This window comes from Scyliorhinus torazame, chromosome 4 (assembly GCF_047496885.1).
Source record: "Scyliorhinus torazame isolate Kashiwa2021f chromosome 4, sScyTor2.1, whole genome shotgun sequence".
Taxonomy (NCBI): Eukaryota; Metazoa; Chordata; class Chondrichthyes; order Carcharhiniformes; family Scyliorhinidae; genus Scyliorhinus; species Scyliorhinus torazame.
The window spans coordinates 108,221,848-108,241,170 of NC_092710.1; the positions used below are offsets into that span (position 1 = coordinate 108,221,848).

Genomic DNA, 19,323 nt, shown 5'->3' on the forward strand with positions numbered 1-19,323 from the left:
GAGGGCTTTTGTGAGGCGACAGGTCAGGGAATTCCCGCTGCTCCCGACACAAGAAATTCAAGACAGGGTGATCTCTGGTGTATGGGTCGGGGAGGGCAAGGTTTCGGCAATACACCAAGAGATGAAAGAAGAGGGGGAAGCGTTAGCAGAAGAGTTGAAGGGTGACTGGGAGGAGGAGCTGGGGGAGGAGATCGAGGAAGGTTTGTGGGCTGACGCCCTGGGTAGGGTTAATTCCTCCTCCTCATGTGCCAGGCTCAGCCTGATACAATTTAAGGTGGTTCACAGAGCGCACCTGACGGGGGCGAGGTTGAGTAGGTTCTTTGGGGTAGCGGACAGATGCGGAAGATGTTCAGGGAGCACGGCAAACCATGTCCACATGTTCTGGACATGTCCGGCACTGGAGGGGTTCTGGAGAGGAGTGGCGGGAGCAATATCTCAGGTGGTGAAAGTCCGGGTCAAGCCAAGCTGGGGGCTAGCAATATTTGGAGTCGTGGACAAGCCGGGAGTGCAGGAGGCGAAAGAGGCCGGCATTCTGGCCTTTGCGTCCCTGGTAGCCCGGCGAAGGATCTTGCTAATGTGGAAGGAGGCGAAGCCCCCTAGCGTGGAGGCCTGGACAAACGACGTGGCTGGGTTCATAAAGTTGGAGAGGATTAAGTTTGCCTTAAGGGGTTCTACAGGCGGTGGCAACCGTTCCTAGACTACCTCGTGGAGCGTTAGAGGAAGGTCAGTCAGCAGCAGCAGCAACCCTGGGGGGGGGAACGGGGGGAGGGGGGGTGGACGGGACGAGAGATTGCTTGAGGGGACGGACGAGCGGGGGATAACATGGAGGGTGGGGGAAACTGGCACGAACGGGCGAGAGCCAGTGTGTAAAGCTATGTAAATATATCACCTTACCATGTATATATCTTGCTCAGGGCGATTTTGTGTTCTTTTGTTACGGGGGGGGGGGGGGATATTGTTTGTAAGGGGGGAAAAATTGTTTTGTTAAAAAACTTTAATAAATATAATTTTTTTGTTTTTTTAAAATGTCGACATAATTAAGCATTAAGGCATCACCACAGATCTATGGGTAAAATAGCCATTTGGCAAGAAAATCGATTATTATTATTGTCTCAAACACGCTATTGATTTAAAAAAATTGATTATCAAATCACTATATTTTTTAAATTAAGGGACAATTTAGTGTGGCCAATCCACCTACCCTGCACATCTTTGTGTTGTGAGGGTGAGATTCACGCAGACACTGGGAGAATGTGCAGATTAGAGGGGTCGCTCCCTCGGGCAGCACGGTCGTTAGCACTGCTGCCTCGACCCGGGTTCAATCCCAGCCCTGGCCACTGCCCGTGTGGATGTTTGCACATTCTCCCAGCGTCTGCGTGGGTCTTACCTCCGCAACCCAAAAAGATGGGGAATGCCTGGCCGAGGCAGCGATCGGGACGTAATTCTCTGTTTTGAAAATGTTTTAATTAAAGTTTTAACATTTTATACAAAATTACAAAAAACTACAAACCATACGCAAACAACCAGAACCCCAAACAACAACCCCCTCCCCTCCCCCCACCTCCCTCCCCCCTCGTCACCGCCCCTTCCCTTCACTTCCTTCCCCACCCCTCAACAGCTAACAGCGACAACTCTTTGAAATACAATATAAACGGCCAGCATTTCCAGTAGAACCCTTCAATTGATCCCTCAGGTGTATTTGACCTTGAGGCAAAAATTCCATCAAATCCCCTAGCCATGCCGAAGCACTCGGCAGCGTTGCTAGACCCCACCCCAGCAGGATCCGCCTCCTAGCAACCAACAAGGCGAAGGTAAGAACATTCGCCTCCGCACCTATCGCCATCCGCAACTCTTGCACATCCAAAATTCCAAAAATAGCCACCAAAGGTCAAGGCTCCAGCTCAATACTTAATATTGCCGACCTGGTGTTAAAAACGACTGTCAAAACCCCCCAATTTGGAATATGACCAGAACATGTATGTGTGGTGTGCGGGCCCCCTCGAGCAGCGCTCACACCTCTCTTTCACCCCTTCAAAAAACAGACTCATAGAATCCCTACAGCAGGAGGTCGTCATTCGGCCCATCGAGTCTGCACCGACCCTCTAAAAGAGCACTTAACCTAGGCCTAGATTCGGCCTAGCTTTAGTGAGGTGCATTCGAAACACTACTTTGAGATGTATCAGGCTCAGTCTCGCAAACGATGACGTGGCATTCACCCTCCACAGCGCCTCACTCCATACCTCCTCCTCCAGTATTGGCCCCAATTCCTTCACCAATTTAGCCTTTACCCCTTCCACCGAACTCAATGATCCTATCGTACATGCCAGATATGTGGCCCTCCTCCGACCCCAACAGGAGAGACTCCTCTCCGATAAGGACGATGGTGCCAACACCGGAAACCAGAGAATATTCTCTTCACAAAGCTTCATACCTGGAGGTATCTAAACATGCATCTCTCGACCCCCCTGGTGCTAATCCTGGACTCTCCCAACGTCATAACTCATCTGCCGGGCGGTCCTTTAGCCCCCCCCGTACACCATCTCACATGGGCAGGGCATCCTTGGGCCCGATTCCTGGCGTAGGAAAATGTCACCTGGGCAGTGCCAGGTTGGCACTAGTGCCAGGGTGCCATCCTGCCCAGATGGCAGCAACCCGGGAGCCTCTAACCCCCCACCCCCTCTCCCCCACAAAATGCCTTTCCGCCTGGTCCCGTTTGTGGGAACCAGTGCTGAACGGCACCCGGCCGGGGTATCCTCGGTGAAATCAGTAGTATCCGGGAGCCAGTTCAATCCGGTGTTTGCAGGGTTTTTAAACTCCCTTAACCTCACGAGTCTGGGTTCTGCCCATTGTGGCCCGAACCAGATCACAACATCTCACGAGACCTTGTTAGATCTCGCATGGCGTAACGACTGTCGGGAATCCCGGGAGCCGGCCGTGTCTTGTTCCGATTCCAGCGAGACGCACCGGGTAAATGGCGCCTGGTATAACAGTTAGCATTTTTGGGTTTGAATAGTAGCTTGGGTACTTCGTTCCAGAGTTTGTCAGCTTGTAATTTTTCATCTCTTAAAATGAACGGGCAAACTGTTGCCCATTGAGTGGACCACTCTGGCCCATATACATAAATTAAGCTAGCATGTTCATATTAAGTTTGTGCTATATAGAAATACATACAAGTACAATGCAGAAACAAACTGATCATTCAACCCAAGCAGTCCATTTTGGTACATGCAAAGTTTTGATGAAATATACCTGTCTTATTCCCATAGCCTTTATCCCCTTTATCTACTAAAATAAGTGGATTCATATTTACTTCATATATTTAGAGGCATAAAACCCACTTAGAGAAAATGTATCTACCTCTGATGATATGAATGCCAGCCAATCCATTAAGAGCACTCACTAGCTGCCGATGAGCCTCTTCACACTCTGTGCAACATTTTTTCTGAAGAGACTTTAAGAGTTCTTCCATCGTCATGGTACTGCAATCACAAAAGCATAAATAATCTGGGTAAAGAATGTGCCAAACTTTGCATTTGCCAGCTCGAAAGCAAGCACACGTCCTGCAAAGCACACGTCCTGCAAAGCACACGTCCTGCAAAGCACACGTCCTGCAAGCACACGTCCTGCAAAGCACACGTCCTGCAAAGCACACGTCCTGCAAAGCACACGTCCTGCAAAGCACACGTCCTGCAAAGCACACGTCCTGCAAAGCACACGTCCTGCAAAGCACACGTCCTGCAAAGCACACGTCCTGCAAAGCACACGTCCTGCAAAGCACACGTCCTGCAATGCCAGTTGCGGCTCAGTTGGTGGCACTCTTGCCTTGAAGTCAAGAGGTTCTAGGTTCTAGACACGCTCCAGAGATTTGAGCACAAACCGTCAGCTAACACTCCACCGGGGTATGTTTTATTTCAGAAAGGTAGGTAATGAACTGAGGCCTTTCTTTGCACACTTTTACATGCATTTATTTACAGAGATACACATTCCAAACATACACCTCCTAACCCAACAACCACTGTTTCAACCTATTTATTCTATTTACATAGAATGAATCCCCAGTTAATGCCCACCATCTAGGAATAGGAGTAGGCCATTCAGCCCATCGAACCTGCTGCACCACAGTACAACCATGGCTGATCAGACACTTCCCATAACCCTTAATGTTATTGTTAATCAGAAATTTATCAATCTCTACTTTAAACATACTCAATGACCGAGCTTCCACAGCCCTTGGAGGGTAGAGAATTCCAGATTCACAACCCTCTGTGTAAAGAAATTTCTCCTCATCCCCCTTATTTTGAAGTTGCGGCCCCTGGTTCTGGACACCCAACCAAACATCTTACCTGCATCTACCCTGTCTATTCCTTTAAGTATTTTGTAGGTTTCAATGCGATCACGTCTCATCCTTCGAAACTCTAGAGAATACAGGCACAGTCTCAATTCACAAGGCAGTCCCGCCATCCCAGAAACAAGTCTGGTGAACCTTTTTTTGCACTCCCTCTAAGGTAATAATATCCTTTCTGAGGTAAGGGCACACAGTACTCCAGGTGCTTCTATACAATTAAAGTAAGACTTCACTACTCCTGTACGCAAATCCTCTTTCGATAAAAGCTAACATTTCATTATCCGTCCCAATAGCTTGCTGCACCTGCACGTTAGGCTTCCGTACCTGCATACAACTAAGTACTATGATCACAGTACCAAGGGAATGCTGCACTGTGAAAGATGCTATCTTTCAGATGGGACCTTCCTTAAGAGGAGGCCCCATCTTCCCTCTCAAGAGGTTGCACGGCACAACTCGAGATAGAGCAGGAAATCATAGAATCATAGAATTTACAGTGCAGAAGGAGGCTAGATGGCCATCGAGTCTGCACCGGCCCTTGGAAAGTGCACCTACTTAAGCCCACGCCTCCATCCTATCCCTGTAACTCAGTAATCCCTCCCAACCTTTTTAGACACCAAGGACAATTTATCATGGCTAATCCACCTAACCTGCACATCTTTGGGCTGTGGGAGGAAACCGGAGCACCCAGAGGAAACCCACGCAGACTCCACACAGACAGTGACCCACGCCGGGAATCGAACCTGGGATCCTGGAGCTGTGAAGCAGCTGTGCTAACCACTGTGCTACCGTGCTGCCCTTGGGGTCCTGGTTACTATTATTCCATTAACTGACAATTAAAAAATACAATTTTATTTTAATAGCTGTTTGTGGGAGCTGGCTGAACACCAACTGGCTACTTTATAACTGACTACACATTAAAAGTACACCATTGGTAGAAAAGCAATTCAGGACATCCCGAGGTTCTGAAAGGTGCTTCTTTCTTTTTTAAGATAAATAGGTACCTACGATTCGGTATATTTACAGATAAGTAGGTGTATAGCACATCATTCTATTAGTTGAAGGCGTTCAGGAAGATTAGATATAACATTTACATTGGGATCGGAATGCCCAAGAAGGCAGAAAGGGCAGAAAGATAACGGAGGGATTGTCCAATTAAAGCTATTATTAAGGGATTGGTCAGTAAGTTCGCAGATGATATGAAAATTGGTGGGGTGGTAAATAGTGAGAAGGATTGCCTGAGATTCCAGAAGGATACAGATGGGCTGGTCAGATGGTCTGATCAGTGGCTACTGGATAAGTGTGAGGCGATGCACTTGGGCAGGACAAACAAGTCAAGGGAATACATGATAAACAGCAGGACCCTGGGAAGCACAGAGGAGCAGAGGGACGTTGGTCTGCATGCACACTGGTCTCCGAAGATAGCAGAGCAGGTGGATACGCTGGTTAAGAAGGCCTATGGTATACTTGCCTTTAATAGCTGAGGCGTGGAGTTTAAGAGCAGGGAGATTATGCTGGAACTGTATCAAACATTGGTTAGGCTACAGCTAGAGTCTGTGTGCAATTCTGGAATCCACATTACAGGAGGGATGTGACAGCTCTGGAAAGAGTGTAGAGAAGATTTACCAGGAAGTTGCCTGAGCTGGAGAATTTTAGCTATAAAGAGAGATTGGGCAGATTGGGGTTGTTTTCCTTGGAGCAGAGGAGGCTGAGGGGGAACATGATTGAGATGTATAAAATTATGAGGGGCATATATAAAGTAGACAGGAAGAATTTTTTGCCCTTTGTTGAGGATCAATGACCAGGGGGCATAGATTTAAGGTAAGAGGCAGGAGATTTAGAAGGGATGTGAGGGGAAAAAATGTTCACCCAGAGGGTGGTGGGAGTCTGGAACTCACTGTCCGAAAGGGTGGTGGAGGCAGAGAACCCTCATAACATTTAAGAAGTATTTAGATGTGAACTTGCAATGCCAAGGCATACAGGGCTATGGGCCACATGCTGGAAAATTAGATTAGAATAGTTAGGTGGCTGTTTTTGACCGGCGCAGAAGCATTGAGCCGAAGGGCCTTTTCTCTGCTGTAGGCCTCTATGACTATGACTCTATGACCGGATAAATATGAAAATATGACCTTCCCAAAAAGGAAAATATAGTGGATGCTACAAATCTGAAAAGAAAACAATCAATGGGCCAGGCAGTATTTAGAGAGGGGAATGATTTCCAGGTCATGGATAGACAGATCCTCACCCAAGCGTCTTCCAGTATTTTGTTTTTAATTACAAAAATCGCAAATGATACATCCAGCCGGTCACCTCCAGAATTAAATCACTGCATCCTCACTCCCCGCCCCACCCAGTCAACCCAATATCCTGGAAACAGGATTTTGTTAGGAAACAAAGTGACAAATTCATTATGTTTGTGCTCACAGTGGCCACACAAAGAATCCATAGATGCTCATTGAAGTGTTTAGAAAATATTTGAAAGTGTGGGTATTTTTTAAAATTAAGATGACACAAATTAAGGCGTGTTTGAAATTGAAAAAGGCCTGATATTACAGACTGTTTCCAATGGAATAATAGAACTGATCGCGGCCACTTCTGGCCCATTCTGCCTGTGGCGGTTCTTTGAGGGAGCTATCCAATTAGTCCCACTTACTCACTCTTTCCCCACTGTGCTAATATTCATTTTTAAAAGTCACCTTTGAATCCACTTCCACATAACTATTTAAGCTAAGAAGAAAGAGCCACAGATACATACATAGATACATAGAACATACAGTGCAGAAGGAGGCCATTCAGCCCATCGAATCTGCACCCACCCACTTAAGCCCTCCCTTCCACCCTATCCCCGGAACCCAATAACCCCTCCTAACCTTTTTTTCCTTTTGGACACAGGGCAATTTATCATGGCCAATTCACCTAACCTGCACGTCTTTGGACTGTGGGAGGAAACCGGAGCACCCGGAGGAAACCCACGCAGACATGGGAAGAACGTGCAGCCTCCACACAGACAGTGACCCAGCTGGGAATCGAACCTGGGACCCTGGCGCTGTGAAGCCACAGTTCTAGCCACATGTGCTACCGTGCTGCCCAAATAGATACATAATTAAATATAAGTACATAATTAAATATAAAAGAGACAACAAGAAAAGCTTCCCCACAGAGAACTCTAACCCAGAGTTGGAGACTTTTTCAGGGTCTCAGGGAACAGGGACCATTGGAAGTTTGAACTTCCCAGGCCATTCTCATGGAGGCCAGCGTGTCAGGACTCCCGCTGGGTCCCAATGCACTTCTTGGGCTGTACATCCAGTCTCCGGAAGATCTGGGACTCTTTCGTCACATTGAGGGTAAATGTCAGTGTGGGTTGGGTGAGCCGAGTAGCCAGTCTCCACGTTGACCTTTCTCTGCACAGATGTGTTGTGTGACTTAAACATTGCCTCACAATGACTGGGAAATGTTATGGCCCCAATGTTTGGAGCCAGTTGAATTGTGTTTTTCCCCTGTTCCATCTTCTCTGTACATATACCTTTTCTGAAGTGGAAGGAACTCTCCTCGTACAGCCTGCGGATGACAGCACGCCTGTCTTAATCTCAGCAAGGGATACAGAATGGAGCCAACTGTCCGTCTGTCCAGGCTGCTCAACTTGATACTCCAATCGGAAATTTTCCTGAGCTTCTGCAGTGCGTCCTGGGAACAAATTTCATGCTGCCGATGGTAGAAGTGCCTTTCCACTGGTGAGAACTGCAGCCAGTGAACTTCCTCAGTCTGAGCGGGAATCTGGATCTGGGGAAAAAGCAACACCCGGGTGAGGATGGGGTGGAACAGATGCCCAATTTGCTGATCAAACCCATCAACACTCAGCCGAAACAGAAACTTTCAGCAGAAACGACTCCGCTGTGAAATGTCGAGGTGGCATTCCTCCAAGTAGCAGGAGAAAGTGGCAAAGAATTAGTCATCCCAATCCCAATATTCCCACCAGCTTCTAAAATCCTGGAAATGGTGGTGAGAAATTATTTAAATGTTACAACTACCCCCAGTTGCAATTCAATAACCCATCATCTATTTTTTTTAAAAATATGTTTTATTGAAATTTTTCGATCACAATTTTTTTTCCCCCTTACACATCAAAGCATTTTTAAAAATTTAGCAGTACATGTAAAAAGTAACTAACCAACATGGTAAACTAATCAATTAACATAAAATGAAACTTTCCCCTCCCCCCTTCGCCCCCCCCCCCGCCCCCCCCCCCCCCCCCCCCCCCCCCCCCTCCCCCCTGGGTTGCTGCTGCTGGTCATCTATCTTCCCTCTAACGTTCCGCTAGGTAGTCGAGGAACGGTTGCCACCTTCTGGTGAACCCTTGAGCCGATCCTCTCAGTGCAAACTTAATCTGCTCCAGTTTTATGAACCCCGCCATATCGTTTATCCAGGCCTCTAGTCCGGGGGGTTTCGCTTCCTTCCACATGAGTAGGATCCTGCGCCGGGCTACTAGCGACGCAAAGGCCACGACATCGGCCTCTTTCGCCTCCTGCACTCCCGGCTCATCCGCAACTCCAAATAGAGCTAACCCCCAGCCTGGTTTGACCCGGACCTTCACCACCTTCGAAATCACTCCCGTCACTCCCCTCCAATACCCCTCTAGTGCCGGGCACAGCCAAAACATGTGTGTGGTTTGCCGGGCTTCCGCCGCACCTCCCACACTTGTCCTCCACTCCGAAGAACCTGCTCAACCTTGCTCCCGTTATGTGTGCTCTATGTAGCACCTTAAATTGAATCAGGCTAAGCCTGGCACACGAGGAAGAGGAATTTACCCTGCTTAGGGCATCAGCCCACAGACCCTCCTCTATCTCCTCCCCGAGCTCTTCTTCCCACTTTCCTTTTAGTTCGCCCACCAGCTCCTCCCCCTCTTCTCTCATCTCTCGGTATATCTCTGACACCTGGCCCTCCCCGACCCACACCCCCGAGAGCATTCTATCCTGGATCCCCTGTGTCGGGAGCAATGGAAATTCCCTCACCTGTTGTCTTGTGAACGCCCTCACCTGCATATACCTAAAGAAATTTCCCCGGGGCAGCTTATACTTTTCCTCCAACGCTCCCAAGCTCGCAAACGTCCCGTCTATAAATAAATCTCCCACCCTCCTAATTCCCAACTGGTGCCAGCTCTGGAATCCTCCATCCATCCTCCCTGGGGCAAACCTATGGTTGTTCCTGATTGGGGACCCCACCAGGGCTCCCAGCACGCCTCTCTGTCGCCTCCATTGTCCCCAGATATTTAATGTTGCCGCCACCACTGGGTTCGTGGTAAATTTTTTTGGTGAGAACGGTAGTGGCGCCGTCACCAGTGCCTCTAGACTCATCCCTTTACAGGACTTTCTCTCTAGTCTTTTCCACGCCGCTCCCTCTCCCTCTATCATCCATTTACGGATCATCGACACATTGGCGGCCCAATAGTAGTCGCCCAAATTCGGCAGCGCCAGTCCCCCTCTGTCTCTGCTACGTTGTAAGAACCCCCTCCTTACCCTCGGGACTTTCCCTGCCCACACGAAGCTCGTGATGCTCCTGTCTATTTTTTTAAAGAAGGCCTTAGTGATCAGTATAGGGAGACATTGGAATACAAATAGGAACCTCGGGAGGACCATCATCTTAATTGCCTGCACTCTGCCCGCCAGTGACAGTGGCTGCATGTCCCACCTCTTGAAGTTCTCTTCCATTTGTTCTACCAGTCGTGTCAGATTAAGTCTGTGCAAGGTTCCTCAGCTCTTGGCTATCCGAATCCCCAGGTATCGAAAGTTTCTTTCCACTTTCCTTAGAGGCAGGCCATCTATCCCTCTACTCTGGTCCCCAGGGTGTATCACGAAAAGTTCACTCTTCCCCATGTTGAGCCTATATCCCGAGAAATCTCCGAACTCCCTCAATATCTGCATGACCTCTGTCATCCCCCCCACTGGGTCCGTCACATACAACAGTAGGTCATCCGCGTAGAGTGACACTCGGTGTTCTTCTCCCCCTCTAATCACCCCTCTCCATTTCCTGGAGTCTCTCAGCGCCATGGCCAGTGGTTCAATTGCCAACGCGAACGGTAATGGAGATAGTGGGCATCCCTGTCTTGTTCCCCTGTATAGTCGGAAATACTCCGATCTTTGCCGACCCGTGACCACACTTGCCGTTGGGGCCCCATAAAGGAGTTTGACCCAGCTAATAAACCCGTTCCCGAACCCGAACCTCCTCAGCACCTCCCATAGATACTCCCACTCCACCCTATCAAATGCCTTCTCTGCATCCATTGCCGCCACTATCTCTGCCTCCCCCTCTACTGGGGGCATCATTATCACCCCTAATAGCCGTCGCACGTTGACATTTAGTTGTCTCCCCTTTACGAATCCTGTCTGGTCTTCGTGCACCACCCCCGGGACACAGTCCTCTATCCTCGATGCCAGCACCTTTGCTAGCAATTTGGCGTCCACATTTAATAGTGAAATAGGCCTATAGGACCCGCAGTGCAGCGGATCTTTATCCCCCTTCAAAATTAGCGATATCGTCGCCTCCGACATTGTCGGGGGGTAGAGTCCCTCCTTCCCTGGCCTCGTTAAAAGTCCTCACCAACAGCGGGGCCAGCAGGTCCACATATTTTCTATAAAATTCCACCGGGAACCCATCTGGTCTTGGAGCCTTCCCTGCCTGCATATTCCCCAGCCTCTTGGTAACCTCGTCCACCCCAATTGGTGCCCCCAGGCCTTCCGCCTCCTGCTCCTCCACCCTCGGGAACCTTAATTGGCCTAGGAGCTGCCACATCTCCTCTTTTCCCTCCGGGGGTTGGGACCTATAAAGTCTTTCGTAAAAGGTCTTAAACACCCCGTTTATCTTCCCTGCTCTCCGCACCGTAGCTCCCTTTTCGTCTCTAATTCCCCCTATCTCCCTCGCCGCTGTCCTCTTTCGCAGCTGATGGGCCAACAGGCGACTAGCCTTTTCCCCATATTCATACCTCACCCCCTGTGCCTTCCTCCACAGCACCTCCGCCCTCCTGGTGGTCAGAAGGTCGAACTCCGTCTGGAGTCGTCGTCTCTCCCTGTACAGTCCCTCCTCCGGGGTCTCCACAAATTCTCTGTCCACCCTTAAGATCTCCCCCAGTAGTCTTTCCCTTTCCTTGGCCTCTGTTTTCCCTTTGTGGGCCCTGATGGAGATCAGCTCTCCTCTGACCACCGCCTTTAGTGCTTCCCTTACCACTCCCACTCGGACCACCCCATCGTCATTGGCCTCCAGGTACCTCTCGATACATCCCCGCACTCTTCCACAGACTCCCTCATCCGCCAACAATCCCACATCTAATCGCCAGAGTGCACGCTGCTCCCTCTCCTCTCCTAGTCCCAGGTCCATCCAATGTGGGGCATGATCCGAAATAGCTATGGCTGAATACTCAGCTTCTTCCACCCTCGAGATCAACGACCTTCCCAAAACAAAAAAATCTATCCGGGAGTACACCTTATGAACATGGGAGAAGAAGGAGAACTCCCTGGCCCTCGGTCTAAGAAATCGCCATGGATCCACTCCCCCCATTTGGTCCATAAACCCCTTAAGCACCTTGGCCGCTGCCGGCCTTCTTCCGGTCTTAGATCTGGATCTATCTAACCCTGGGTCCAGCACGGTGTTGAAGTCTCCCCCCATTATCAAGTTTCCTACCTCCAGGTCCGGTATACGTCCCAGCATCCGCCTCATAAATCCCGCATCGTCCCAATTCGGGGCATATACGTTAACCAACACAACCTCCATTCCCTCCAGCCTGCCACTCACCATTACATATCTGCCTCCACTATCTGCTACAATGCTCCTTGCTTCGAATGATACCCGTTTCCCCACCAGTATGGCCACCCCTCTATTCTTTGCATCTAGCCCTGAATGGAACACCTGTCCCACCCATCCTTTCCTTAACCTAACTTGGTCCGCCACCTTCAGGTGCGTCTCCTGGAGCATAGCCACGTCTGCTCTCAGTCCTTTCAAGTGCGCGAGCACTCGGGCCCTTTTAATCGGTCCATTTAGGCCTCTCACGTTCCACGTGATCAGCCTCACTAGGGGGCTACCTGCCCCCTTCCCGTGTCGACTAGCCATCACCCTCTCTAGGCCAGTCCCACGTCCCGATTCCGCGCTCCCACTCGTTCCCCAGGTGGCGCATTCCAGCCCCGACCACCCTTTCTTTAGCCAGTTCCTCTTTGATTTCTGCAGCAGCAACCCAGTTATCCCCCCCCCCGCCAGATCCCCCTCTAGCGTGATTGCTCCCCCCATATTACTTCCGCAAGTCAGCTGACTTCAACTGACCCCGGCTTCTCCTGCTCACTCCTTGACCCCCCCGTGTGGGGAACTCCCATCTACCTTGCGCCTATCTTCCCGCCATTAAACCCATCATCTACGTATACAGCCCTACTACTCTACTGTGCAGTGGAGGTTCACTAGGCTGATACGGTGTTGTCGGGACTGTCCTATAAGAGATTGGTTAGACTGGGCCTGTATTCACTAGAGTTTAGAAGGACGAGAGGAGATCTGATTGAAACATCTAAAATTCTAACAAGGCTGGATAGACGAGTTGCAGGGAGTATGTTTTCCCTGGTTGGGGAATCTAGAACCAGGGAACATCGTCTCAGGACACAGGGTAGACCATTTAAGATTGAGATAAGGAAATATTTCTTCACTCAAAGGGTAGTGAACCTGTGGAATTCTCTACCACAGAAGGCTGTGGAACCAAGTCACTGAATGTATTCAAGAAAGAGACAGCTAATTTTTTAGATTTTAATGGCATCAAGGGGCATGGGAGAAAGCAGGAAGATGGCATAGAGATAGAGGATGCCATGGTCTTATTGAATAGTGGAGCAGACTCAAAAGACCAAATGGCCTACGCCTGTTGCTAGTTTCTATGTTGCATCTCGTGAACCGTGAGAAGTGCCCATCATCACTGTTAGCTGTAAATATGCTGGCAGTAAGATTCAAAGAACAATTTGTTCTGCAGCATGTTAATTGTACACTTCCATTAATTTATAATAATGGGCTACAAACGGAACCTCATTGCATTCATTTTGTGGTTGTAGAACAGATGGAATGAGGCCGACACCTCAAGACACCTAGAACATTTCTGACCCGAAACTGGGCCAGGCTATTTTACAGGTGCTCCTGGCAGCGAGAAAAGAAGCCTTAGTCCTTTTAAGTGTGTAAATGAGAGACCTAATGTATAACTTAGGCAATCCTACCTCAGAGGAAACAGTCTTTATTGAGCAGAAAAGATGTTGGGGCCTAATCTGGTCAGAATTCTGCCAAAGCAATGGTTGCCAATTAAAGGAACCAGGAAGGGCAGTCCTGACAGCTGTGATTGTTTGTCAGCCCACCTCAGGATTTAGATGGTGAGACAGATGACTTGAAAATCATTGCTGCAAAAAAGGGAGAGCTGCCCGTGGAGGCACGACAGATACTGGCGGTTCGTCTGGATTATTTAGATTAAGGCCAGAAGCCAAACTTCAGCCAGCTGAGAGCCTCCCTGTTGCATATTTCCATCCTCCCCATCCAAATGTATTTATGCTGATATCTAGATGGGCACGTGTACCTGATCAAGCACATCCTTTTTTGCTGTTCTCCACATGATCCTTGCAATGAGGGTGTAGATTGGAATAGGATTCTTCCTGCAGTAAGGTTGGTACAGGAGTTGGTCCCACCAGTGTTTAACCCAATATGGGTCCACACCCAAAAACAGAACTAATCCATATAGGTCTAAGGAAAGAAGGAGAAATAAATCAGATACAGCAAAATTGTGTGGATTACAAAAGTCAAAAAAAGTGCAAGTAAGTTGCCTCAAAATTAATCTGAATAGCCTTTGTAAGCAAATAAATAAGCTGAAAATAACTTTTTCATGTAACATATTGATACTCAACGTATTATAAGTCAAAAGGAATAACTATACAAACTGGAGAAACATAGATCCATAATAATTAATTATCTCAAGATAGACAAAAGAAAAAGTTATGCAAGTAACAAAGGAAGGCAAGGATTTCTACACCTATGTGACTGCTTTCTAATCAATACATGTAGAGTCCAAAAAGGAAGAAGGCTGAATCAAATTCTAGCAAATTAAGCAAGGGAAGCAGAGCTTTCTATAACTCAAAATACCAATAAAAATATTTTTATGAACTCCTTCATAATTTTGAACGCCTCTATCAAATCTCCTCTTTATCTTCTCTGATCCAAGAAGCGCCATCCCAATTTTCCTGAATACTTTCATCCCCAGTACCATTCTATTAAATCTCTTCAGCACCTTCTCGAAGGCCTTGACATCATTCCTAAAGTGTGGTGCCCAGAATTGTCCACAAAACTCCAGCTGGTGTCTAATCAGTGTTTTGTAAGAGTTTAGCAAAAATTCCTTGCTTTTGCAATCCGTGCTCCTAGAACGCCAAGGATCCCAATATACCTTTTTTAACAACTGCATAAGCTTGATCTGCCACTTTCAAATTCTTGCATACGAACAACCTCGAATCACAGAATTTACAGTGCAGAAGGAACCCATTCGGCCCATCGGGTCTGCACCGGCCCTTGGAAAGAGCACCCTATTTAAGCCCATGCCTCCACCCTATCCCCGTGACCCCACATAACCTTTTGGACACGAAGGACAGTTTAGCATGGCCAATACACCTACCCTGCACATCTTTTTGGGGTTGTGGGGTGAGACCCAAGCAGACACGGGGAGAATGTGCAAACTCCACATGGACAGTGACCCAGGGCCGGGATCGAACCCGGGTCCTCAGCGCCATGGGGCAGGAGTGCTAACCACTGCGCCAACGTGCCGCCCTTCTTTTGACTATCGAAACAATTTTTTTTTTTTTTAAAGTTGCGTTTCCTTTCATGTCATTCACTAATCTATTCTGGTCCTTGCTCTCTGTCCCTTTTAATTCCTTTTCAGTTCTCCAGTTTATCTTTTGAATTCAGGTTGGTTCGGAATAATGAAATCGACATGTATCATAAGCCTCCTTTTTGTTTCATTTTAATGTATATATCTTTAGTCATCCAAGGATCTTTAGCTTGTGAATGCTCTATATTCCCCCTTCGCTTGTTGGTAAATCAGGGTACATGGTATTAAAGAATGTGACGCTATGGAGTGAAGTTGTTTAAAGGACATAAAACAGAGCATGGTAATTAATGGCTAATTCTCTGACTGGAGGAATGTAAGCTGTAAATTCAGGGGTTAGTTGATGTTCTCATGCGATCTAAACTTGGGTATGGGACACAATATTAAAATTTCAGTACTTAATTATGCTCCTTCTTTTTGTTTGATCTAAGAGGTCCGTAACTAAATTCAGGTGGACATGAACAAGATTGAGCAGACATGTGCCAGATTAAATAGAATGCAGAGAATTGTGAGGGGGAACATTTTAACAAACTAGAGGGAAACATTTACACTAAATGTTAAGGCTTTGAAAGGAGAGCAGGAGGGAGACTGAGAAATTCGGGTCAACAAATTGTGCACAATTCTGGTCATCACACTACCAGAAGGATGTGGAGGCTTTGGAGAGGGTGCAGAGGAGGTTTACCAGGATATTGCCTGGCCTGGAGGGTGCTAGCTATGTGGAGAGGTTGAATAGATTCGGACTGCTTTCATTAGAAAGACGGGAGGTTGAAGGGTGACCTGATAGAGGTCTACAAGATTATGACGAGCAAGGATAGAGCGGATGGGCAGGCACTCTTTCCCAAGGTTGAGGGGTCAGTCACCAAGGGGCATAGGTTTAAGGTCCATGGGGCAAAGTTTAGAAGAGATGTGCAAGACAGGTTTTTTACTCAGGATGGTGAGTGCCTGTTACGCACTGCTAGGGGAGGTTGTGGAAGCAGATACATTTATGGTGTTCAAAAGGCATCTTGACAAACGCATGGATAGGATGGGTATAGAGGGATACGGCACAAGGAAGTGCTGAGGGTTTTGGCAAAGGTTGGTATCATGACAGGTACAGGCTTGGAGGGCCAAAGGGCCTGTTCCTGTGCTGTATTGTTCTTTGTTCAAACCACAATGACTGTGAAAATAAAACATCCCAAGATGGATCATCTGGACACATCCAGGGCTTTCCACATGTCACAGGCAACGTGCATCATATGCTTCTGCCAATCCCGTGCTAAACTAAAAGGTCCTCTCTTAAAAATTCAATAAACATCACAACAGCTTAGTGATTTAGCTCCTCAAGAATAATTTTGCAGCAACTATACTTCAGGACCTTAGGGGTGGCATGGTGGCGCAGTGGTTAGTACTGCTGCCTCACGGAGCCAAGGACCCGGGTTACTGTCCGTGTGGAGTTTGCACGTTCTCCTCGTGTGTACGAGGGTTTCACCCCCACATCCCAAAGATGTGTAGGGTAGGTGGACTGGCCACCCTTAATTGGAAAAAGAAGAATTGGGTACTTTAAATTTTTAAAAACTGTACTTCAGGACCAAATGCATTCTGAGTGAATTCCTGGTGAGGATGAACACCACAGTCTCCTATCCTTCTCCACAAAGGTTTTGTGCACGCCAGGGCTAAATTTGCTAATAAAGTCCAGTTTATACAAACTTAATTTACACACTAGCCCAACACCCAATTATGAAACTTCTGATCATGCTACTCATATAGCTAGTTTGTTAATTAGTTTCAACACTGTGGATTTTGGGGATTTGTTCAACAAGGATCTGCTCTCTCTCTTTCTATATTAGGCATTTCCATTTGTAAAATACAAATTACTTTATCCAATGCAACTCCAGTATATAGGTTGGGTGAGAGAAATCTTCTCAAGCGTAGACCCTTTGAATCATAGGGGGAAAATGTTCGGATTCAGAGACTTCTTACCTTCTAACCCCCTTTGGACTGGAGTTCCTGTGACACACCAACGATTGATGGCACTTAGCCGTAGACACATTTCTGCAGCCTGAAAAGAAAAGAATCAAGGGACAGATAAAAGATGTTATATGTGTACTGGTTTGTGTGAAAATTCTCGTGTCTCAAAGCAAAGATACTGAGCTGTCTCAATTTTCATTTGTCCACACTTGATTCAAAAACTTATCATAACGGTGATTTAGGGGCGGTACAATGGCACAGTGATTAGCACAGCTACCTCACAGCACCAGGGATTTGGGTTCAATTCCGGCCTTGGGTGACTGTCTGTATGGAGTTTGCACTTTCTCCCAGTGTCTGCGTGGGTTTCCTCCGGGTGCTCCGGTTTCCTTCCACAGTCCAAAGATGTGCAGGTTAGGTGGATTGATCAATGCCAAAATTGTCCCTTGGTGTCACAAAGATGCGCACGTTAGATGGGGCTACGAGGATAGAGCGGGGGAGTGAGCCTAGGTGGTGTGCTCATTCGGAGGGTCGTTGCAGACTCGATGGGCGAAATGCACTGAAGAAATTCTATTCTAGGAGTTAAGAAATACTAGCACTTGTATAGCGCCTATCACAACCTCAGGTCAGCCCAAAACACTTCAAAAAATAAAGTTCTGCATTGTCTATGAAGTGCTGTTGTAATGTCAGAAATATGGCAGCCAAGCTCCCACAAACAACAGTGTGAAGAAGACCAGTTCATCTGTTTTTGTGATGTTCACTGAGGGATAAATATTGGCCAGAACATCAGGTGAGAAGTCTCTGTCCTTGTTCGAAATAGTGATGTGTTATCTTTAACACCCTGACGAGAAAGCAGAAGGTGGATACGTACTCAACTCTCTGCAGTGGGGATTGGACCCAGGACCTTCTGACAGAGTGCTACCATTGATTGAGGGCTGACATTTTGTGGCAAGATCCTCATCACCTGTGGGCTGTTAAGAACAACTGTACTGATGCAGTTATAGATACTGTAATGCTGCTGTCACAAGACAGAATATACACTGTGCATATATTGTGAACATTAACCTTAAAAATACATGACAAATTGACAAATGTCTGATCTGTGAAGTACAATACCTGCATTCTGCATTTTTCAGCATAATGAAGGGGGCAACTGAGATAGTGACATTAGGCATTCTCCTTCAGAACCAGAGTTCAAATTCAGTCCAAAATGATCAGAATAAAAATCTCCTTTTCCATACGTTTAGGCGAGAGGGAGGGATGGAATGGAATGAATCAAAGAAAAGGAAAAGGATGTCACGAGGACTATAGTAAGTCAACACAAGTTTACATTATCGGGGTCATTCTCAAACTTTGCATTCCAGGCAGGGAGACTCACTTGCTGGGAGCACATGTTGAAAACGTGGGCCTGTATTCCAAACAATTCTCCAACCGGTTTCAACAAATAATTGGACAATCAGACAACGCACCCAATTTCCCCATCAGCGGTGCGATGTCAGGAAGTGGTCACTTTCCATCATACAGACTCTGCCTTCTACATTCTCACCTTGGCGGTGGTACATTCCACCATTTGAGCCTCATCCAGACAGATCCTCCACCACTCCACTGCAACCAACGGGCTTGGAATGGCCATGTAACGCTTCTCTTTGCGTAATCGACGCCCATCATCACTGTTGCTGTGAGGAATGTCAACATAGTTTAACTCCGATCGAAGCACATCGTATGTCGTGATGACTATCTCGTGTTTTGCCAGGGCATGAGGTTGGATAAAGCCATGCTTCTTCACTCCTTGGTACACCTGTGGAGGGGAAGTCAAAAATGTCAATGAAGGTGCTGCTCTAAAAAACTGAAGTATTCTAAGCTAGCACAGCAACTAATCACACTAGAATGGATGCAATTACTCAAACATCTTACAATTAACTACTTATAAAATTAAGTCAACCTACTTTGCTTTGCAAATTTATCTGTCACATAAATTTAAATAAAACAAGAATAAAATACTGAAGGGATAGGGTGCTTCATAACAGGGCTGGTGGGTGATCGGGGCATCAAAAAGGTGGGCAACGGAGGGGTGAGGTGGTTGGTGGTAAGCTGGGGTGGAGAATATGCGGTGGATGGCGGGGGATCACAGTCTGATGCAATTCTGGGACCAACACTCCTGCACCTC

General features: G+C 47.4%; 1 protein-coding gene across 2 annotated transcripts in view; it reads right to left on the minus strand.

Annotated features, from left to right (window-relative positions):
- Positions 1-19,323, minus strand: part of shprh (SNF2 histone linker PHD RING helicase) — a 169,310-nt gene that overhangs the window by 94,754 nt on the left and 55,233 nt on the right. For both annotated transcript variants that reach the window (XM_072498445.1, XM_072498444.1), the window contains exons 10-14: positions 18,703-18,954; positions 17,172-17,250; positions 13,920-14,083; positions 7,866-8,122; positions 3,358-3,479 (exon numbers count right to left, since the gene is read on the minus strand). In XM_072498445.1, coding sequence (XP_072354546.1) covers positions 3,358-3,479; positions 7,866-8,122; positions 13,920-14,083; positions 17,172-17,250; positions 18,703-18,954 — 874 coding nt within the window. The remainder of the gene's footprint in view (positions 1-3,357; positions 3,480-7,865; positions 8,123-13,919; positions 14,084-17,171; positions 17,251-18,702; positions 18,955-19,323) is intronic.